This window comes from Cardiocondyla obscurior, linkage group LG06 (genome assembly GCF_019399895.1).
Source record: "Cardiocondyla obscurior isolate alpha-2009 linkage group LG06, Cobs3.1, whole genome shotgun sequence".
NCBI lineage: Eukaryota > Metazoa > Arthropoda > Insecta > Hymenoptera > Formicidae > Cardiocondyla > Cardiocondyla obscurior.
In genome coordinates this window covers 8,634,186-8,657,501 of record NC_091869.1, presented here as the reverse complement: position 1 = coordinate 8,657,501, position 23,316 = coordinate 8,634,186, and the positions used below count along the sequence as shown (strand labels likewise).

General features: G+C 48.4%; 1 protein-coding gene across 4 annotated transcripts in view; it reads left to right on the top strand.

Moving 5' to 3' along the window:
* Positions 1–23,316, top strand: part of LOC139103448 (zinc finger protein castor homolog 1) — a 119,280-nt gene that overhangs the window by 90,928 nt on the left and 5,036 nt on the right. For 2 of the 4 annotated variants that reach the window (XM_070658118.1, XM_070658117.1), the window contains 6 exons: positions 901–1,319; positions 3,469–3,532; positions 19,222–19,800; positions 20,014–21,672; positions 22,010–22,108; positions 22,240–23,152. In XM_070658118.1, coding sequence (XP_070514219.1) covers positions 901–1,319; positions 3,469–3,532; positions 19,222–19,800; positions 20,014–21,672; positions 22,010–22,108; positions 22,240–23,152 — 3,733 coding nt within the window. The remainder of the gene's footprint in view (positions 1–900; positions 1,320–3,468; positions 3,533–19,221; positions 19,801–20,013; positions 21,673–22,009; positions 22,109–22,239; positions 23,153–23,316) is intronic. The other 2 variants (XM_070658119.1, XM_070658120.1) reach the window with 2 other exon arrangements.

The window sequence follows — 23,316 nt, the reverse complement described above, 5'->3', positions numbered from 1 at the left end:
TTCACGACTTCGAGCGTAGGAAAAAAAGAAAAGAAAAAAAAACTTCCCCCGTGGTTTTTCTCCTTTGCTGCTTTCGAATCAGCCACATCCCCGTGAATTCGCCGCCTCTTCTTCCGGATTTGTTGCATCTTTGGACCAATCCGAAAATGTATCACCCCTCTGTAAAGGTTTTTGTTTTTTTTTTTCTTCTGAAATTGTCCGAGGCAGAAAAGAGGTGATCGCGAAAAATCAGTTTTGTCAGAATCGCCGACTGAGGCTGGAACTTTAAAACATGTGAGGGCTTTTAAACGGGTACGTAATAGAATTTAAATTATTCGCGAGCAATAGCGGAGTAATGTTCTTTTATTACGCTTGACGCAATCTCTCTAACAATAATTAAAAATGGTGATTAAATTTAGTAATCGCGAATTGAACTGAAATTATTTACAGCCGATAGTTCACAATTTTATTAACGTCTCTTATCGGGACTTGGGATATTTCTAGAGCGCAGTTTTTTTTTTAATATATATCGTTTGTTTAATTATAATTGTTTTATAAATCGCTGGATTTACTCAACTATTTTTCACGAAGAATCGTGAATATGTTAATGATAGCGATATGCCAACGTTCAAATGGCTCTCTTCCCCTTCTCCGTGAGCTCCAATAATACACATTATGTACCTTGGATTTCTCGAGAAAAAAGTCGTATATCATTACTGATATCGAGAAACGACTTTGTCATTGATTACGAAATTATTAAATATGTCGAGTAAATTCTTTGAAATTTATTGCGCGTATAAAATTTTATACGATTAAATTAATATATCATATTTATTCGAACGTATAAAAAATTTTTTTTTAATTTAATTGAGTCTAGATAGACTTCAATAAAATTTTTTTTTTTTTTCTTTCTTTTTCCAGCAAAAATCAAGATAAAGGAGGAGAAAGATGCCTCCTCGATGGCACCAGGAAGTCCACCCACGCCTCCGCACACGCCGCAAAGTCCACAGCGCGCACTTCCGTCACTCGGCAATCTGTCGCAGTCCTGTCAAACGTCAAACGCGAACTCGCCCAATTTACAGCAGCAGCAACAGCAGCCGCAGCATCAATCCCAGCAGCATCAATCGCAGGAACAGCAACACCCGATGCACGCTATGGCGAATTCACCGCTGAGTCAGATCCTAGTGCAGAATCCCGCGCTGGCGCAACTCTTGCATCAAAACCCGGCGATCCTGTCGCAGAATCCGCAACTGGCGCAGCTGCTGCAGCAGAATCTTCAGGCTCACATGGGCAGCGTGCTCTTTCAAAACGTGAAGCGAGAGGAGTCCGAGGATTCCAGGGTGAGTCTTGCCGCCGAATTTATTACTTCACTCCGGCACCGTTCGAAAGTTCGTTACACCCTATTCCGCTGTCGGCCAGAAAATCGTGTACTCTTGCAAAGCTGTCACTTGAAATCCGAAGCAGCAGATTTCGATCATTGTTCACGGACCCGGAAGATCGTCGTTGCGACACGTGCCGGCCAAAGCGCAAACGCGGACGATTATCGAGCGCGTTAAGAATTTCGTGCGGCGTTAAAACTGCCGTCTCGTCAAAGGCCCGGCCAACCGCGGTCCTTCCTAAAACAATGCGCGGTGATTCATCCGGCTACGAGTTGGATCATAAAGCCACCAACGGGAGCTGCGTGTGCTTCGGCGTGCTAGAATAATTCACCGCTTCCTAGAATCGTAAGCGACGAACAATCGGTCGTGATACGTCGTAATAAAAGTCGATAGAGACCTCGCCGCCTGGCGATCGTTCGCTCGTTGCACATCTCCGGGCTTTTCTATTGTTTCATCGGGCGCCGTTTATTCCCGCGGCACGTCGGCTCGAAGAACTCCACATTTTCGGCAGCGGGCTGCGATATACTCGACGGTAAAGACCACTTTTCCACAAATGGAACACCGAGGATGTTCCGTCGGTTTCGTTTTATCGCTCGGCAATAGCGTGGAATTCCTATCGGAGTTTCGGCAACCGGGGATCTCGAGTGAGCCGAACAGCGAGATTTCGTGTTATTGCGTTATCGTTACGTTATGATCGGCGATACGATTTCGCGGTGTACAAATACCGTGGTACCAAAGGGAAGGAACGCGAGACCGGCGGACGATCCGGCCACGGGATCGCCGCTATGGAATCCCATACCAGGAGAATTGAAATTATTCCTCCGATTTTTGTCGTGTCGTTTACATTATTTTCGCCTTTGAATATTAATGGGCATATGCTCTCCGGCGTTATGGCACAAGAAGTAACAACGGCGTATAATACTCGAGTCTTAACGTTATTCTATTGTTTGCAAATCAGCTCTATTGTTTTCTCATATGCCTCTATACTCTCTCGCATGCCCCCCTCTCTGCTTCCACCCTTCCTCGGCCGTCCTCCTGCTTCTCCTCCTCCACCTTTTCCTTCATCGGCGTGTCCCCCTCGCCTCCCCCTCGCCCCCCATTCTTTATCATCGTCTCTCTTTCTCTTGTCGTTACCTATGCACCTCTCCTCTCTCTATCTCTCCCTTTCGACTCTCTTCTTCCTTCTCGTCACTCTCCTCCGCCCGACCCCTATCTCATTCCGATCCTTTTCTCTTTCTTCGCCCTCCGCGTTCCTCTGCCCTCCTGCGCCCCGGTGCACACGTTCGCATTATACATATACATCGTGATGCACATTATTTTCCATTTGCTTCCTCGCGTCCGCGTTTTCTCCGCACGAACTTTTTCACCCGCGGTAAATACATTAATTTAAAATGTATATCGCGACTACGCAAACGTACTTTAATCTCGCTGCGCTCTTATTTCTCCGGAATCACGATGGGACTCTCGGAATAATTTATTTTATTTTACTTTTTTACTCTTTTTTTTTTTCTCGTAGTGAAGATGGAAAATTCAACGCCTTGCGAAAAGGGGTAAACGATTGCGATAGGTAGTTACGACGGTGTGGTAACCGGTTCATAAATTCAACGGCCACCGTCAGATCGGATCTCAGCTAGGGCTTCGGAAATCGTAGAGTATTCGAATAATTTGCACCGCGACGGGGCTTCCGGCGAGCTTCGCTCTCCTTCGTCCGATCTCTCGCCCGCCGAGTGGCGTCTTTTCTTAGGCCTCCCGACTTTAATTTTGGCGGCCGGCGTTCGATAAATGCAAAAGTCGGTTTCGCAAACGTAGGAGTCCGTTTGCGCGCCGTTACGAAATTGAAACGCCGCGGCGGGCACACCCGGTGATAATTTCATTGCGCGGTAGCAGCGGGGTTAACGAAGGATATTAAGCGGCCATTAGGCGAGTTCGGGCCTGAGGCCGTGGCGCGATTAGTTTGCAGAATAGCCGGTCCTTCGTACGATAGATTTTACAGAAACATCTCGCGTCCGCCGCGTGGGCGGCTAGGTCCCCCCCGTTCGCCCCGTACCCCTCCGCTCGCTTACGGCCTGGGCACGCCGGTGCATTGTACATCGTAATGTATTTCTTTTAGGTACCGCCGACAATAGCGAGCCTGACGGCGATGAAGGTGGAGGCAGCTGACCCGAAGGTTTCCGGTGAGTTACTATTTCCTCCTGCTGACGGAATTATCGGGATCGTAATTAGATTCGAATCGGGACTGCCGCGTTCGATGACCCTGCTCGCGCGAACAAAAGAAAGGCGAATAAAATGAAATAAAATAAAATTAAATTAAAAAGAAAAGGGAAAAAAGAAAATTAAAGAAATGGGGAGGGAAGCGGAAGAAGACGAGCGACGGATGTGAAATCGTTGCCGCGATCTTGGTTAGATCAGGTGATTTGCATCGACGGTTTTAATTGCCAGTCGTATCTATGATTAGAACGGAGAACGAGAGAGACAATGTTGCCGATCGGACGCGTGATGACGCCTGACCTTTAACGACGTCGGAATAGAAATAATTGGTATGCGCTCGCGTTCGCCAGAAGTCCGGCCGTGCGTATTCCGGCTGCGGAAGCGGTCGGGCGTGTGGCTAATTGAATATTCATTTGCGAAATTCAAGTCGAAACTTGGAAGTCTCGGCTACGACTTCGCGGGGGCCCCCCCTTGCGATTTATTTTCGCCGCGAAGCGCATCCGTTCGTAAAGAATCCCTCCCTCACTTCCGTTTCTCCCGCGAAGCCGGATTTTCCAACGGGAATTATTAATCGGCCGGCGCGCGTGGAGAACGAGCCCGGGGAGATCGCGCGTTTCTCCGGTGTGTGCACAGTGGGCCCGCATCTTTGAGTAATTATCGCGCATTCCTGCACGCCACGTGACAAATCTGAGGCCATACGTAAGCCGCGGCTCTGAAGTGCCCGCCGGGGCACTCCTCCCCCCGTAAACCCCTTCGTCCGGCCACGATTCTCGCGAACCCGTGAATCGTGGCGTAACCTGACGAATCGCGACCGTCCGTCGCTTTCAGTGTTTTGTACCCGGGGGCTGTTCCCCCTTTATTGGAATATCCGCCCACAGCATTATGGGAATTATCAAGGAAATGGGATGAGTGCCAACGCGGCTCCCACGAGGGGCTCCAGGGGGCCGAGGGGTTGCTTTGACCGCCAGTGATAAAAGAAACCCGGGATTTAAACAATCTCTTTCTATTCTCTTTTATCTTTTTTTGAAAGCTTACTATTTAAAAAATTTTTTTTATTTTATTTTATTATGTAGTTTAAATATCTTTTTTTAATCTGGACGTGAGCGATGTTGTTTAATTGAAGCTACGCCGCGAGCTCGCGATCTCGCTAATCGCTGGTCCCGCGATTAATATCCCAGACCGCTTTCAAATTAATCGTTTCTGTGGCGAAATCGAAAATCCATGATTGCGTAGAAATATCGCTCGCCGCGTGCGGTTAATAAATGGAACTCGGCGTTACGTAAAGACGCCAATGTCCCTCCGAGGCGCTATTAAGATCAATCATCGCTGCCCGTTTCTATCGGCGCGCGAACCGCCGTCTTTCTCGAAAACGCGGACGATTCGCAATCATGCGGCCGGTCGCGCAATTCCCGTCGGTGCCGCGAAAAGATTCCTCCTCCGGCGAAAATCACGGCGGCTCGTCATGAAGAGGGGTACGAAACGCCGAGGGAACCAGCGGAGAAAGATAGAGCGAGAGAAAGAGTGGGCGGCCTCAGCTCGGATTTTCTCGTCCAGTGACATATTCCCACAATTTCGGATCGGCCAATCCAACGACGACCGGACGATATTAAACGCGTGGTGGGATCCGCCGCGAAACGGAGTAAAATAAAATGTGTACGTTATTCGCGCGGCTAAGTAAGCGGTGGACGAAGGGGACACCGATAAAAGAAAGAGACCGCGCGGGGAAGTGAGATAGATGCGCGAACGTATGCGTACGTGGAAAGAGAAAGAGAAAGAAAACGGCCGAGAGAAAGAGAGAAAGAGCGAAGGAGAGGGAGAGAGAGAGACGCTAGCAATCAAAGCTGATTAAGCCCACAACTGGGGAATCTGTGGGGCCAGTGTCTCACGCCAATCTTGCCCAATCAGCCGGTTGGCCGGGGAGATTTAAAAAATAGAATGCCTACTGTCAATTGTCCCATAATTTAAATAAATCGAATAAATGGACAAAGTGGCCAATTAGAGTAGTTGCTGGTTGCTGCTTTAACGCATTATTCTCTCTTTCTCGCAGTGTCTTCGACTCTCCTCTCTCTCCCTCTCTCTCTTTCCCCTTCGTCTCCTTTTTCTCTCTCTACTCCTCGCTGAAGATGCCACCCTTCTGTCTTCCCTCCTTTCTCCTCGCGCGCTCCCGATACCCGTCGTCGTCGTCCTTTTAATTCTCCGCGTTTGACATCGGCGTACCGCTGCCACCTTGCCTTCGTCGGAGGTGCTTTCATTATGTCGTGAAGAAGATGACCATCAACGACGTACGGTGCAAGCGCGTGACGCGCTCGCGCGAGATTGGTAATTCGCACATTAGACTGTTAAGGCCCGATAGATACAACCGCGAGCTTTTCGGAATCGTCATCAGTCTGTCATCTGTCGAGACTATCTCGCGCATCAGGCGACGTTCTTTTTTTGTCCTTCTTTCTTTGTTTTTTAGTCGCGAACATAAATTTTCCATCGTCTCGGTTTTTTTCATCGCCCAAATTCAGCCGGCGGGATTGTGTTAATTACAACAATTTACGGCTTTAACAATTATCACCGTTGTACGCGGCCACGGCCTGCACCTGTTCGACATACGCTTACGAAGAAGTTTAACGGCCCCGTTGATATCTGTAACCATCAATTTCGCGCAAATGCAATTTAATTAAGGCCCCATTATCGCGACTGCGAGTAATGCCGTCGTCGATTCCTAACGATCGCATCTGTCAATTCGCGAAGGGGAATCACTTAATTAACCGTGGCGCGTATTTTTACAGTATAACGGCGCAATTGTTTTCTCTTTTAGTAGAGTAATGTGTTGTAAAAGACGCTTCCAGATCCACGTACGTCCGACGATTCAGGAATAATTAAAAGTCTCGGCGATGTAGAGTTGAAATTTTTACTTTAAATTATTTTCGTACAAAATAATAACGCAAAGCTTTAAGTGGCCAGCTTATTTGTAATATTTTAAAAGAATGAGGCGTAATCTCTCACTTTATAAAATTTTATTTAAATAAAATTAATTTATTTCTGTATTTAAAAAAAAAGAGAGATGCGTAACAAGAAAAAGAAATAGGTTTTCATTTGCATGCAATTCTGCTGATTTTCAACGCTGATTTTTGTTTCTGTTTAAACTCGCGAGACGGATTTCATTATTCGAAATTGAATGACGCGATTGTGATGACAGACGATCGCTGTTTTGTTGCCACGTCCATTTCTCGGGCGAGCAACTGTTAGCCTCGAAGAAATACCATTAAAAAGCGATATGCGCGGTGAAAGAGAGCGACAGAGACGGAGGAGAAAACGAATTTCACGGTTCATTCGAGACTTTTTAAACGAATTTACACGCGCTGTCCGCCACGCTTTGGGTCTCGAAGGGGTTGAAACTTAACAAATTAACCGCTAAGTAAATATTTGACGGCTAAATTACAGTTTAAATCTCATTTTAATTTCTTCTTGATTTTTTTTCTCTTCTAAACGCCTTTATCTTAACGTTTCTTCCATTTATAATGACGCTCGCCAGTTTATTGTTTCCGAGATTTTTCGATACGGCGATAAAAGCGTACGGGCAACAATTTCTGCAGCCGCGTACTCGCGCGGTAACGATTGCACGGTTCACCTAGACCCACCAACGAACAATGGCCAATTTCGTCGATGCCGCGTACACGAACAATGCACGGCGCCGTAATTCGTGGTCCACTCATGCTCCCAGGCGTTCTCGCGAAACGGCCTGTCATCGCCCGTCTCCCCTGCCTCGTAAAAACCTGCAGCGCCTCAAAGACGGCGAGGAGAGATACGAAATTTTATTATTTATATATGAAATTTATTATATCGCCCGGCCGGGCCCCAAGGGCTCGACGGCGGTGACGTGGCCCTTCATCCCGGTCCCGTCTTTACCTTCCCTCCCTCATCTCGACGACGTCTTCTCGCGTCGTCCCCGGTCGTCGGTCTAATTTATCGTTCCTCAACTTTTTATTAATCTCTTACCTCCCGCGGAATCGTGATCGTCGCATTAAAAGGATGTCGCGGCGGTCGCCGAAATGCATCAGTACACAAACGGAATGCCGTCTCTCATTTTTCGCTCTGCCACCGTGTCGCCGCACCCGCCCCTCCTCCCCTTTCCCTCCCCGCGTCTCGACCTCTTCAATTCTCGGGCTCTTCCAGTCAGCAATTCCATCTTCCTTCGTCTTTCTCCTTCGGTTTCGTACCGTTTACGTGGCTTCGATGCTATCGGGCCGCAGAAGAAAGACATTTTTCCGCAAACGCTTGCACTCTTTACTTGCGCAAAAAGGTAGCAACGCCGCGGAATATCGAATCGCCGTTAGCGACACGACCGCGAATAAACGGGATCGAAACAGTTAACGCTATACGACGTCAAAAATTATAATTATTATCTAATTAAAATAAATATATATATATATTTTTTTAACTACAAAATTTAATGCGCCCCGAGCTCTTTGACGACGAGAAATCGCGAAGGATTTAGAGGCCTAATCGGCCTCCGTCAAGAGTAATATTAATATCCGCCGTTCTTTTTGTCGATCCTGGAATTCCAGGGTTGTCCCTTTCTCCACGCCGGTTTCCCTGCTCGGGATTCAACAGATCTTGCGAACTTTTGCGCGCGGGAAAAAAGGGCCTCGGCTAATTAATAGAGTCGGGATCTTGGCCCCCGAAGGGATCGGAGCGCGCTTAGGACCCTTACGAAAAATAAAATACAACCGCGGAGTAAATTAACGGAGGACGAAGGGAGCAAGGGAGTAGGGCAGGCTGCCGCGAGCTAATTAATAGAGCGAGGAGCCAAGGAGTGGCGGAGGCCCCCGGGCGGATTCTCGAATCTCCGCTCGTTTACGCGAGTTTTTTGCACGAAGGATGATCCCCGAAGATCACGGTCCACGTCGTAGATCCCCCGCTCATCACCTCGCGCAACGTGTCATTTACCTCATTACGGAATGTGTGCCGAAAGAGCGCTATGCAAATTTCTCATCCCGCCGTCTCTCATCGCAACGCTCTCGACCGGCGCCGTTAATTACGGCGTTCGGCTTAATTAAATCAATTCCTCGCAATGTTTTATGCGCCGCGTTATCGCGCCTCGTTCCTCGGAGGAGTGGAAGAAGCCAGAAGGGCGGACCGGCGATAAAAATGGCTGGCTCGAAATGGGAATTGCGAAACGGAAGAAACTGAATGCCGCGACGTTTTGGCCGCGCGATCGGCCCCGATCGATTTGTATCGGGGAAACAGCTATTGGCAAATCGCATGCCGTCCTCGAAACTCAGGAATCCATCGTTGCTCGATCGGACGATGGTTTTTCCCCTCCCCTCCCGGTTCACCCCGCGCACCGCTGGCCGCCCTCGTTTTTTCTTGGCCGTCGTTTCACGATTTTTCAATTGCCAAGAACACGCCTATATTCTCATCATATCGGCTATACCGTGTTATCCGCACGAAATTAGAATTAAACGAAACAACGTGGCACGGCCGCGGAACATGACGTACTCCCGCCTCGTGCCGGTGTAATTATAATTTTGAAATGAAATAAAATTAAGGTTTTTCGTAATCGGTTTCTAATGGGAAAAAAAAGAAAAAAAAAAACACGCCGAACTGTTGGAAGCCAGTGCGATCCGTGGTATAACGGTATACGGCCTTCAATCTCGGCGGAACGTCTTCTCTCCCACGTCACCCTAGTTAAACGTCGTCGATAGGCCTGCGAAGCCCTTCGCCGCGCTCGCCGCGAAATGAAGACATCGCCGACGGATGACTCTTAATCATCGCCGACGAGTTCGAAAGTGGACTCGCGCCGAGAAAATTACACGGTGTGTCCCTCGGGCCCGATCGTTGATCAATCACTCGTCCGGCAAGGAGAGACGACGGCAACTCGTCAGCACCCTCGGACAATCTCGCGGCGAGACGAACGCGACCGGATCTTTTTCTCCTGTGCCTTCCTCGAGCTTCGGCCGCGCGTTTTTCGCTCAACCGACCGTCGCGAATCGTCAGCTGCATTCGCGGCTAATCGGAGCAGATAGCAGCTATTTAACGCGGCGTCGAAACCTAAGCGTTAATTTAAATTTCAGAGGAGAGCTCTCTGCGCCGTTTGCCGCATTAGGCAATACGGTGACGGTTTCCCGATTGCCCTTTCGATTTCTCCGAACGGTCGGCCCTTATCTGGCCGGACCTTCGAGCCGCCGCCCGGGACTTTCAGATCATATCCGCGTCTTCCGCCGCTCGTATCTCGCGCGTGCTCGAAAAAAGGGTCTCCCGAAATAATACGGAATATCCGCGGGCGCATCGTCGGCCAGCATCCGGTTGACTATTTCGAGAATATAATCACGAAACGAAAGCGCCTCGCCTCGCCGCGCCGCCGACGAGAGAGGCTCGGGGAAAAGAGCGCGAAAGAAGAGAGGAGAACGAAAAAGAGATTGAAAGGAACGCGCTCCTCCGGAGCGGGAAAGTACGGGCGGCTCTTCTTCGTTCAACGTTTTGCGTTTCCACCGTTCTGCGTTCTGTCGCGTTACCGACTCCCGTTCCACGCTGCGCGCCACGTTTCGTCGTCGGAGTGCCGGTCTCGCAACGGGCCGTATCCAGTTCTTTACATGCGGCAAGATGTCACAGCCACACGTACGCGATTAGTCTTTCCTGATCGCGTAATAAACGTTGATCTATATTTTAATTTTATTTCTTATTTTATTTTATTTTTGTTTCATTTTATTTTATTTTTTTCTGATAGCCGTAACGAGCTCGAGATTAATTTCTCGGGAAGTGATCGCTGCGGAGCGATTTGAAAAAGCACTATCTCCGGCTTTTCCGTTCTTCCGCGAATTCTCTGTGATCTGCGGCCCGCTTTTCCCTCCGAGAACGAAGAAAACCGCAGCACTCCTCGCGAGCTTCTCGTCGTTAATAAATAGACCTTTTCTCCTCCCTCGTATCCCGCACGCACCTCGCCACGCTCCTCGCCGCGCCCGGAGCTCGTTGCCACTTCGGCGTTTTAGTAATTCGAGTTAGCTCTTCCTTCTTCGCTGCCTTCCCTTCGGTCGTCCGTCTGTTATTTCGCGCTTGACGCGAAAAGCAAGAAAAAGGAGAACCGCGCCCGGCCTCTTCGCACGAGGCACCGCCGCGGGAGAGAAAGAGACAGGAACGAGACGAAGGGTGAGAGAGGGGAGGGGAGCCTAAAGAGGGTCGAAGAGGATCGGGACCAAGACCACGAAGTCGCTGATTGTTTTAGCGCTAGGCCAAACTAAAACGGCAGGGGAGACTCGGAGGGTCAGGGCCATGCGTGAAGGGATTCGGATACGCAGATGAGTTTTTCATACAGTTTACTTGTCGTTGATTAGTCAATAAATCTCTTCTAAATTAAACGTTCTTGTGTCGGTTTAATATGGAACTCATTACAGTAATAAACTTATTCAGTAACCAATAGCAAAAAAAATTTATATTAAAAATTATTATTGGAACTCTCATTACATTATTGTTTTTATTAAATTTTAACATATTTTAATTTTAATATAATTAATTTTTCTTTTGTTAATAAATACTTTTTGAATATCTTTAATGTGACATTTTATTCCAATACTAAATTGTTAGTACGATCTTTCGCAAATTTTCCAAAAAGACGTTTCGGAAAAACCATTCTCGCCTATTTTTCTTTTTCGCGCCTCGCTTCTCTTTCTTTGCCCCGTGCCACGAGACGAGAACGATAGGCGCAACGCGTGCCAAATCATGCGAGTGGAATCGGAGAAATTTAAAAAATATTCTAAATTTAATTACCCCACTGTGGACGACCCTCGGTCTTGCGAAATCGTGCGGGCTGCCAATGCTAGCGTTGAAAAATAGCCAATTGACGAATCACTGCTCGAGGTTTGATCAAAGACCGACCGCAGGAGCATTTAAAAGTTCAGAATGTGAACGAGATCGTCGTCAGTAAAAGCAAGCATTCTCTTTCAATTATTTAATTTCTAAATGCATCTTATAAAGCCGCAAGTGAATTTATATATTTAAAAAACTTAGCGAACACCTCGCATAGGGTGTAAAGGGCCAGGAAACGATTTCGGGCTTCTTGGGTCTCCGAGTAATTCTCTGGTTAATAAAAAAAAAATAAAAAAAAGAAAAATAGCAGCTTCTTTAAATAGTGGAGCTCGTTACGAGTGCCTTGTTAAGCTAACAGTCGCATAACCGCGGCCGGGGAATATTCAAAGTTATTGGACGCGCGATCTCGTAAATCACAGGCCGCCGGCGCGGCACTTTGTAAAACTGCGGAATGCCGAGCGCGGATGAGGGAAAAATTGGCGCGGGCGCGCACCAAGGATACCTTTCCGATGCACGTGCGAGGCGTGGTGCGCGCCGAACGAGCCCGTTGCGCCAGTTTGTCGTAAATTTCCATTAACGAGCCCGCCGCGCGCGCCGAATGGTTCGTGCGCGCTTTCCTCGGACAACATGGTGGCCGGGCAAAAAACCACCCCGCGAAGAAAGGCGAAGGTGAGAGTATCCGCGGCGCACGTAATTTTTTTCCCCCGTGGAAAATGAAATTGTTTATCGCTGTGGCGTTATTAACGCAAACGGACGTCGCGATCGACGTCGCTAGGATTGTAACACGGCTCCCCCGTTTATCGCGCGCGCCGCCGCTTTAAATTCGAAACGGATGAAGACTGATGAACGTAGTCGCGGTCTCGTCCCGCTAACTACCGCTGGCCGGGCAGAACCGAACGGGTGAAAGGAAGACTTAATTCTCTGGAAAGCTAACACGAACCGATTAACGCTAATCTGGTCTTACGCAGCGCGGTACTGGGAGATTACACGACCAGAAGGCGGCGGGCACGGCGTTACACGCGGATCATTAGCGGCCGATGTGATCTTTATTAATCGGACAGCCATAAATAAAATATCAATGTGCGAATCGGCGAAGTCGTTTGCGGCCGCGGTTAAGAATCGCTAATAAACTTCGGCTGTGGTTGCAATATTAGCGCCGACGTTTCCTTAAATACCTTCGTTTCTATTATGTGTCACGATTCGATTGACTTTGACATTTTATTTTTTCTCTTTTTAAAATCGCCGCGACAAATCATTTCCCTCTGGCTTTATTTGACCATTGACGAAAGGGGGCTTCGGCTAATCGGTTTCCAACGTTTTATTGCGACTCGCATTATCGATAGATTTCCCCGATGTCGGATCTCTTTATTGCTTCATCGCCGCCCCTCGCCGCCGAAAACATTCCCCGAATGAAGATCTATCGCGAGCGAGGGAGACTTTTTCTCTCTCGATCACGGGAATCGAATTTCTTGTTTTGACAGCGGATCGCCGATCCGTGGCGAGCCGCGTTTTGTCGGGCTCGCCGTAAAGTTTTTCGAAAGTCGAACAAAGAGACTCGCGGGGAGAAAGAGGATCGCGAAGAGCGGGCGAGCGCGCCGGCGGTTTCCCCTTCCGGCTATTTGAATTTGTAGAAAGGGTTCGCTTCTGTTTATTTTTCGGGGCCCCGGTGGAGGTAGGAAATCGTGCGAGGGGGTTGATCGCGCGCGCTTATGTCGGGGGCCTAGTGTTACACACTGGCGTTTTCCCCTTGTCAAAACTTTTTGCGCGTCCCACGTAAGTAAGCTCACGAGGGTGTACGCACGGTTTAAAACCCGTGGGGCTGGACGGGAAAAACTGAAGGAACGGCATTAAGACCGAGTGCAATTTCACATCAAGACGTTATACCGTCAGTATTTTTACTCTTGGCGCAAACGTGCGATTATTTTGTGATATCTCGTCGCAAATACCGACGAAAATATGAATTATAAAATTCTTTGGAGAAAAGGAGAAAATACTGAAGCGCGAATGAGGCACGTTATGTGTAATTTTGTAGTCTGCAATATATATTTTTTATAAAATTAATTAAACAACTTTTTTTTATGCTTTGCGAAACTATATTACGTCGAGGATACACAGAGTGAATTTATTTGCACGTGTGATTTAAAAGTTGAATCCGAATATTTGGCATGGCAACGTGTCCCCTTGTTAAATTTAACACGCCCGTCGTAAGTAAGGGCGCGGAGGGTTCGCAACGTTCTAAAAAAGAAGGGGTTGCATAAGGGGGTCAAGGGAAGAGGGAAAGGAGAGCAAGAGGGTGTATTAAGTAGTACGTGTGTAATACTGCCCCGAAAAAAAATCTATACGCAGCGTCCGGCGGGACGAGGGCGAGCCGGATTAAAGAAAGAGAGACTAGTAAACCCCTCCATTCATTTACTGTGGGTAAAGCGATACCGGTGCTACGGTATTAATAAACGCGCCCTTCGCAACGCGAAATCTAAGGAGAGCAAAATTAAAGCGGCGTGTTTCAACTCGTTTATAATTCGAAACATCGTCTTTTCTTTTTTTTTTTTTTTTTTTTTCTTTCGCGACAATAAAAATCTAAACAGGCCGCTGTCTGATCTTTTGCCGTTTCCTCGATTTCCTTCAAACAATGCTGTCGCCGCGGAGGGGAATGATCGGCGGCGCCAATCATAAAATTGTCGCTTACATGCTGTAAATCCCAAGGCGGTATCATCACGTCGGCGCTCTGGCATCTGCAAGCATATGTTTAACGCTCGATTCTCCGGCAGGAAAAGTCACGACACGTGTACTCGTTTCTTAAAGCCGTTACGCCGAGATCGCCGAGTTGCATAAGCTAACTGCGCCGACGTTGATTGGATGAAAGAAGGTGCATTAGGCATGTGCGCAACCAAATGGAAACAATAAGTGCACGACGAGAGATCGAGTCTTCCCGAAATTCTGACAAATTTGCGAAAGCTTGTTCTCCGAAAGCTTTCGTCCGCGCGTAGCAATTAGAATAATTTGTTTGCTGATTTTTATACCGCAAAAGTTCTGATGCCGCGAACGATTTTTTTTTCCCCGTGAAAATAATACTCTGAAATATCCACGGAATCAACCGATAAATATCTATCGAGATAAATTCTTTTCCTCCTCCACCTTCGGTCGTTACCTCGTGCTACCTCCCCCGGTGAAGAGGGCGGACTAATTATAATGAACCCGTTCGCCACGAATGGGAGACCGGCCATAACGACGTTTATTCTCGTCTCGAATGATTCTACGGTCCATGACGGTCCGCGTCGGGCAATAAGAAGAGGATGAGCCTCCAGAAGAAACGCGACGACGTCACGCCGGCAGAAAAGGTGCTAAACGGGTGACGGCAATCTCTTTATAACATTAAAGCTCGCGCGAGAAAATGGGGCCCCGCCCGACTTCTGTAAATATTCGTTGAAAGAGGTTCGGCTGCGAAAAGCGAGAGATAATAAGAAACAGGCTGCGCGAAAGGTGCTAAATGGAAGAGGACGGGGAAATGGGGACCATAACGTAATTTTGACAGAAATAACACCGCCGTATTCGCCGAGAGACAATAAGTTCGCGACACTCTCGCGGATCTTAGAATAGTTTAGTGTCGGCCGCTCTCGCGCTCTTTCTCTCCCTTTTCTCTCGCTTTCTTCTCTCACATTTCTTCTCTTCGCCTCTCGGTCCCCCTTATCACCTATTCCTTTTCCCATACATTCTCCCTTTGTGCGAATTTCCGCTGACGCTGGCGCCGACATATTCCGAGTCCGCGTTCGAGACTAGAAGTCCATCAGTCATGACAATGCCGACTTTCATTAAAACAAGCGGTGACTGTTGGCGCGAGTTATTTATTGTACGGTCGACATTCACGCTCGGTTGCATTAAAAAAAAAAAAAAAACAAGTTTTATGAACTATCAGGATTAAATTTTAAGAATCTATTGCCCGCGATTTTTGCTAAATGTATTATGTCGTTCGGAACGAGTATCTCGGCCGCTATCGCACACGGAAACAGAACGGAGATAAGGAAATTAACCTTTGTTCGTTCGCCGTGCGACAGAAGTGCTGCAAATCGATATATGAAGTACCCCGGCGTTGATTCTGGGTTATTAAATCGCATCTGGTCGGCGGTACCGTTCGGCGAAGCCATTTTTCCGGAAACAATGTCGCGACGAGGACCATCGAGGAAGGGTTGCCGACCTAGCCCGGGGGTGAAGGGAAAGAGCGACTAGCGAGGGCCCGGTCCGTATACCTCGTACGTTCACGTATTTCTTTCTTTTTTCTTTTTTTTTTTTTCCGCCGGTATTTAGAACCTCTCGAGAAGAAAAAGCATTCAATGGGGGTCCGCCGTGGCTAAGACGACGAATTGGCGAGCGCAGCGGGCACTCCACGCATTATCCAAACACGCACTTCCATAGGTTGCGTGAACCCCTTGAAAAACGCGCACGTGTAAGTGCGCCGAGCGAGATGGAGCGACACGGAGGCAGCGACCGTTTTTCGGCCGTGGTACCTCGTATAAAGGGTTATTCGCTCGGCCCACGGATTAAATGATAAAAAAGGAAAGCGACCCTGAAATACGGGGGTCTTTTCAGGATCGGGTCTTTTTGAAAATTTCAAACCCCCTCCACGCGCCGCGCTTCTCGGACGGTTGTCCCCGTTTCCAACCTACGGAGGCTCGGGATCGGCTCCCGGGCTTTCCGCCCTCCGGACTCTAAGAACCGCCATGAAAAGAAGGGGTTCGGGGCTCAAAGCCACGCTGGATCCGCGGAGGAAGGGCGGTCCGGCTACGTGTCATCCCGGGTGTTTCACATATTTTTTAAGATTTGCTCTTTAAGCCCCGTCACGTCGCGCGCGCTCTCTTATTCGGTCGCTCCATGTGGGTGGCATGCCCCCTTCTCCGTAAACGAGAGGCAGTAGATCATCACGCACTTTTTACAACGCGTTAATAAAAGTAGTGAATTTTTGTGGAATCTTTCGTATTAATTTTCTAGAATTTTAATCTCGAATCGCGGAGCAGAGTCTGTTACCTTCTTATTAATTACAGAATTAAAGTAATTTTAATTTATTTTATTTTATTTTATTGAAACGAATATAAATGAAGATGACTCTGCTCTGTTCATCTCTGGGACTCCGTCTCTCGAGTATCTTAATTTGAACGACGTCGTCATTCAAAATTTAAAATCGATCGGTTCTTCTCTTTCTTTTCTATTTTTTTATTTTTTTTTTTCCTTCCCGCAAGGCGTTTCGAGGTTGCGATTTTGGCAAGCTTCCCGGCTCGCGTAATTAAGCATCGAAATGTTTGACATTCTTGGATACGGAGGTGTCAGCCGAAGCCGCGCGCACGTCACGCTCATCTCCCGGCCGCGAGCTGTTTAATATTCATCTCCGACGTTTTACACGCAGGCCTTGGCCCGAGAAGAAGCGCTTCTCGATTACGTACTTGAAGCTTCGACCTGGAGTGACGTCGGTGGCCGACGTGGATTGTAAATTTGTGCAAACAATAGTTTCCCTCGGCGAGAAGTGCCTCTAACGAGCAGGTCGCGCGAGATACGCGACATCGAGACTCGCGTTGCGTAATTACTCGGCCGAAGGATAAGCTAATCGCCGTAACCGAATGTTGCGCAACGGCGCGTAACTGGATGCGTGTCCGGTGACACCGGTGCTCGTTATTAAATCGGCCGGAGCCGCTCGACTTCACCGCGATATAGAAATAACGGCAAGGAGGGACTCTGCCTCCCTGGTGCAACGCGGGAGAATAATGCGCGCCGAATTCTCCCTCGCCACACTTGTTTTTTCCTCTCGTTCTTTTTTTTTTTTCTTTTTTTTTCCTTCCTTCTTCGCGTACTCTCTCGTTCCTTCCCCGAGTCTTTTCTCTTTTTGCACCAAGGCGCGTACGCGTTCTTGCAGAAACGCGCGTTCCCTTCGCTCCTGACGGTGCATATACCACGAAGAGCGGGGCGTCCCCGCGAGCCACGAGAAATATTCGACAATTTTTAAACTCGTTCCCGAACACGGGCGCTCCTCGCGAGCAGGATCTTCCGAGAATCGACCTCGTCCTGGTGGGGTGCACCGGATGACGTACGTGATAGATGCCGCGGGATTAAGCCGGCCCAGCTCCGGAGGACACTCGGTTTCGGCCGATGTGACACGTGATTTGTATCTATGATCGGCCGCGCGGTCCCCTGATAAATCAACGTAGCCGCAGAGGGTCTTTGTTCTCAATTCGCAGCCGCGGTCCAATTATTACACGTCCGATTATGCTCTCTGTCGCGGCTCGCGCTTTCGGGCCGTCGTCGATCGATCGGATTCCCAGCGAAAACGAAGGCGGAGGCACGGCCGTGCCCGAATAATAAAATTTAAATACATTCCGGCAAGAAATGCAAATGCGGCCGCTCAAGAGCGTTTTAACTGTGGAATTATTCGCTCGAGCAAAAAAAAAAAAAAAAGGCGGGGAGGAAACGCCGTTTACTTCCATCTCCCATGTGCGCGTTACCTCGGGAGATAATTATCGCGAACGGGGATTGGTCAACCGAGCCGCGTCTTGCGCTCAATATTTTCTTGCGTGCGGTTTCGGGTCTTTTGGGAGAGAGAGCTATGAACGCTCGCGCGCCTCCCGCGCCTTCGCCCGCGGCCGCGCTTTTTTGCATACGCGTATTGCGATCGGTCTGATAGTTCTCCTTTTTTTTTTTCTCATTTTTTTTTACACCGACCATTCTTTCTTCTCCCGCGCTCTCCCATTTTTTTTTTCTCTGCTCCTTCGCTTCGCGGCGCGCCCGTACGGGCAACCAGTTTTCGGTCGCGCGGGTCGACGAACGGCGCGCTCATAACTCGCGCTATGTGTATCAGAAGTCATTCCGGTATGCGCGTCTCCTCTGGCGATACGACCGCGAACCGTATCATTCCGAAATGACTGTGCACGCAGTCGGTAAAACGAGAGGAATGAGGCTGCCCGTGAAGAGACCTGTACCAAAGAACCGCCTGATATCGACCGAAAGCCTCGTTCCGCTTAAGCGGGAAGAGATGGAGGTCTACCGCTGTTCAAATTTAACATTTCTAAGTGCCTTACGTTTTACAATTTTTTATATATTAAAATACCATGCACTCGTTATTTTTTAAAAGACCCTAATTACAAACTACAAAAAAAAAAAAAAGAAATTATGCGACTCACCAATCTGCATGAGCTTCAGCGGAGTTGTAGAATTCTGCCGGCTGCAACATAAAATAAAACATTAATGTAGACATGTTGGTATTTAAATTAATATAAAGGTAAAGCTTCAGTTTTATAAAGATTTTTTAAAAAGGAAAATTTATATTTACCTAAAAATTGCTCCGCCGATGCATGATGCCCTTCCCGGGCCTGCTCCTTCTCTCAGATGGGACGTGTCGAGCCATCCTTCCGCGCACAAGTCACTCGCGAACACCCCGACCGTGATTTTACAATCGCGAAAATTACTGATCACTTTCGCGCGTTTAAAATAAAGTCACGCCAAAAAAAAAAAAATACGCCCGAATACTTAGCGAAACGACCGACGAACCGTAGCCGGTTCGTATAATTAATAATATCGGCGGTGACGACACTTACGTCGACAGCGATGGATGCAACTGCGTCGATCTGTAGCAAAAAAGATATATATAATTTAATAAACGGCAACAATAGAATCGATTTATATTAATAAGTATTATTGCAGCAAATAAATATGTAATGCATTATGCGTTAAATTAAAATTATATTAACGTAATGTGTGAATTAAATAAAAACGAGCGATCGAAATGTTATTTAATTTCTTTTTTTTTTTTAATTTTTTTTTTTCTATATGTCGACACGGTCGATTAAATTCATTAAACGAGATCCTACCTCGTCTGTCGCAGCCTTGCTGAGGCAGAGCATGTCTCCGGTAGCGGATTCTCTGATGAGCGGTTCCAAGACATCGGTATCCCAGCCGGTTATCGATTACTCCCGATATGTGAGAAGATACACGTCCAGCCAGGAGTGCAACAGTACGTATTGCAAGGAACTGGGCTGCAGGGAGCACTTCCACTGCCTGGACTGCAGCGGCCGGGTGTTTGTAAAGAAAGAGGAGATGATCAGGCATTTCAAGTGGCACAAGAAGCGGGACGAGTCCCTGCAGCACGGCTTTATGAGGTACTCGCCGATGGACGATTGCTCGGAGAAGCACTTCGGCCGGGTGTGCCCTCACAATCGCAAGCAGACCCACTATCACTGCATCCACGAGAACTGCGACAAGGTGTACATATCGACGTCGGACGTGCAGATGCATGCGAACTATCACCGTAAGGACTCTGCCATCATACAGGAGGGCTTCCAGCGGTTCCGCGCCACCGAGAGCTGCGCGACCAGCTACTGCCAGTTCGTCGGGCAGCGGACCACGCACTTCCATTGCCGTCGGCTGGGATGTCGATTCACGTTCAAAAACAAAGCCGATATGGGTAAGGAATGAAAATCGCGCTCGAATTAACGCCCGCCCGCGCTCTAAACTGCCCGTCGATCGTAAACTTGCCGCGCTAGCGTTGCGGATTTCTTTCACTGAAAAAAAAAAAATAAAAAAAAACGATTACGTTAATAAATTTTTATTTTAACGTATACTATTGTCGACGTTGTTTCAAATTTTTATGACTGAAGCCAGAATTTTTCTTTTTCAGACAAGCACAAGTCTTATCATATCAAGGACGAGCAACTGTCGCGCGACGGTTTCAAGAAGTTTATGAAGTCGGAGGCCTGTCCCTTCGATCAATGCCGCTTCTCTCGCGTTTGCAATCACATCCACTGCATACGGCCGCACTGCAGCTACGTCCTGCACTCCTCCGGTCAGCTCTTTTCTCACAAACGGAAACACGAACGTCACGAGTCGGAGCTCGCTTATCGGAAGTACAAGCAGGTTACCGCCGTGGGTGGCGGCATTCGTCCGCCTGGATCATGGGCGCCGGACGAATTGAGCGCCCAAGGGTTGTCTTTGAGCCTGAACGGTGAGAGTTCGAACGAGGGCAGAGGTTCCCCGTCGTACTACTCCTTGGACGATTCTTTTCAAAGCGCGAGCGACCTTGCTATGGATCTCACTGCTCCTACCACGACTATTACGGCTGGCGGAAGTTCCGTCACCGTCGATCAGCAACAGCAGCAGCAACAGCAGCAGCAGCAGCAGTCTCAACAGCTTACCGCCGCCGAACTGGCCTACCTGGTTCCGGCCGCCTCCGATTGCGCTTGTAACGCCGGCCGGGAACACCATCATTGCGGCTTAGACCGCTGCGGTACGACTTTAAAAGATCCCCGCGAGGTCAGAGAACACCTGAAAGAGCACGAGACGCAGGAACGCATAACGGACGCCTTCTTCGAGGAGGGTGGCTGCGATGACAGCTGCCCGTACGCGGACAAAGAGAAGCATTATCACTGCAATTGGGAGAACTGCCGTGAAGTGATACTCGCGACCGACAAGCCGTTTCGCAGGCTGCAGCACTACAAGATTCACGAGTACAGTCGGCAATTGAATCTCTCTTGTTCGTCGCATCTCTCCCCCGACGTTACGTTGACTCACCTAACGAACATCGACGCGATGTTCAGGCGGAAGCGCGGTAGGCCGCCTAAAAATCGTGTGATAGAAATCTGGTCGGGCGGCGATCCTGCGACGCACACTCACGACTCGCCGCAGGCGATATTTACGAGCTTCAAACTCCCGAAGCCGCAAACTCCCAATCTGACGACTAATATATTAATCGACGACCGAGAAGGTAGCGTGTCGCCTTCGAACAGCTTGGGCGAGCCTGAGGGATTTACCACGTTTAATTCGGAAGGGTGCCCAGATACGGCTTGCGCGCTTAGATTGACCAAGCACCATCATTGTTCTCAGCTGCGATGTCATTTTTCCACCGATCGGCCGGACCAGTTGCTCATGCACAGCAAGGACTTCCACGACAACGTCGACATACCGCCGGGCTTCGCCTTCTACGACAAAATGATCGACTGCCGGCTGTCTGGCTGTCACAGCAATCGCATCAATCGACACTTCCACTGCACCAGGCCGAACTGCGGATACTCATTTGTCAGATACTCGACAATGGCGCTGCACGAGAAGCAGCACTCCTCCGGCCATACTTCCGAGTCTTGTACTCAAGAATCGAATAATCAGGAATGTCAAACGCAACTACAATCCTTGATTCAGGAAACGAAGCCGAGAATTCAAGTGAAAAACACCGCCGAACTGATCGAGAAACACGACGAAAGTCTGACAATCGAGCAGGAAAGCAGATCAATAATCGAAGAGAAGGAGTCCGAGCTGGCGAGTCCTGATAGCGGTAAGACCACCGGTAAGTATGGAGAGCGAGAGCACGAATCGAAAAAATTTAACGTTAATTTATTGGAGAAGTTTGGTAATAAATCTTTTTTTTCTTTTTTTTTTTTTTTTAAAGCACATCGGATACTTTCTTCTATTTAAATACACACGCATGAACTTTTTGCACGTAGTCGCACACCAATTTACGCCATACCTTGCGTTTGAAGTAGAATACTTTTCATTAGTCTTCCATTATTCGTTTTGTATCAAAGAGTGTTTTATTTTCTCGATGTACATACTGTATACGTGGTGGTTGTATTTATAGCGGGCGGTATATTTGAAGTGTTGGTTGTTTGGTTGATTGTTGCTAGTGGTGAGGGCGGCTGGCACCTATTATCCGGTCAGTGGACCGCCGAGCGAACCCGCACTTCCGGGCGTCGTGCTATCCATGCGAACTTCCGTGCACCCAGGTTCGTCTCTCTTTTCGATCAAGTTTTGCGCTTTCCAGAGTGTTGTTTTGTATCAGTAAATTAGTTCTCCTAAATTTCCACTTTTTTTGCCGGCGATCAATCCGTGCTCAAACAACTTTTTAACATTGCAGAACCATCGGTCATGCCGTCTATAAGTTCTACCTCGCCACACACGCTGTACGGACCGGAGCAGAGCTGCAGCAGGCCGTTCTGCAAGTTAAAGCGGAAGAATCATTATCACTGCAACGCGTGCAATCAAGCCTTCTCCGAGCTGGATCGCTTGGTCGCTCACATAGCGAAGCACTCGACCGGCGCGATTCTCAGCCAGCAGCAGCACGACATGGTCAGCCCGTCGCCTAATCAGCTGCAGCACGATTACATCGCGCAGCTGTCGCAGAAGCACGACTTCATGTCGCCGAACGCCCAAATGGCTCAGAACATTCAGAACTTTCAGAGTCAAATGCAGCGGCAAATGCAACAGACTCTTAACCAGCAGTCTCAGTCGAAGGATATCAAGTTGGAGAAGCCGCGATGCAGCATCGACATCGGCGTGCAAAATGTCCCGAGCATCAAGCGGGAGCCGTCTGAAATTGCGTGCAGAGATGAGGGTAACAATACCGCGATGGACAGCCACGAAAATGGCCAGTTAGCGCAACCTCCGATTCAACCCGGCAACGTGCAGCCCACGATACCGACGAGCTTCGAGCTCGATCTTAGTCACGGCTTTCACTTTCCGAGTCCCGCGGTGATGGCCGCGATGAATCAACAGATCGCCTTGATGAATCAAGGTCTACCACCGTTTCTTCAGCATGGCGGTATGTACGCCGGTGCGCCTGGACTGATGTTCGCGCCCGGTTTGACGCCTGCTAATTTTCTTCCACCTACGAGAGACGAGAATCCTCTGGTCTCCCTGGCGACTAATCTTAATTTAAGTAAACAATCTCTGTCACCGCCGGACGCTAATTCGCCAGAAGCTAAGAAACAGAGACTTCATCATTCGATGCGAATGCTGAAAGACGAACCCGTGCCGGAGGGATATGTTAGGTCCGTATAACTTTTTTTGCGAGTGCTCGGCTCGAAGTTTAATTATATTTTATTGCTATTAATGCTATTAAAGCTATTTAATGCTAAGTTTAATTATATTTTATTGCTATTAATGCTATTAAAGCTATTTAATGCTAAGTTTAATTATATTTTATTGCTATTGC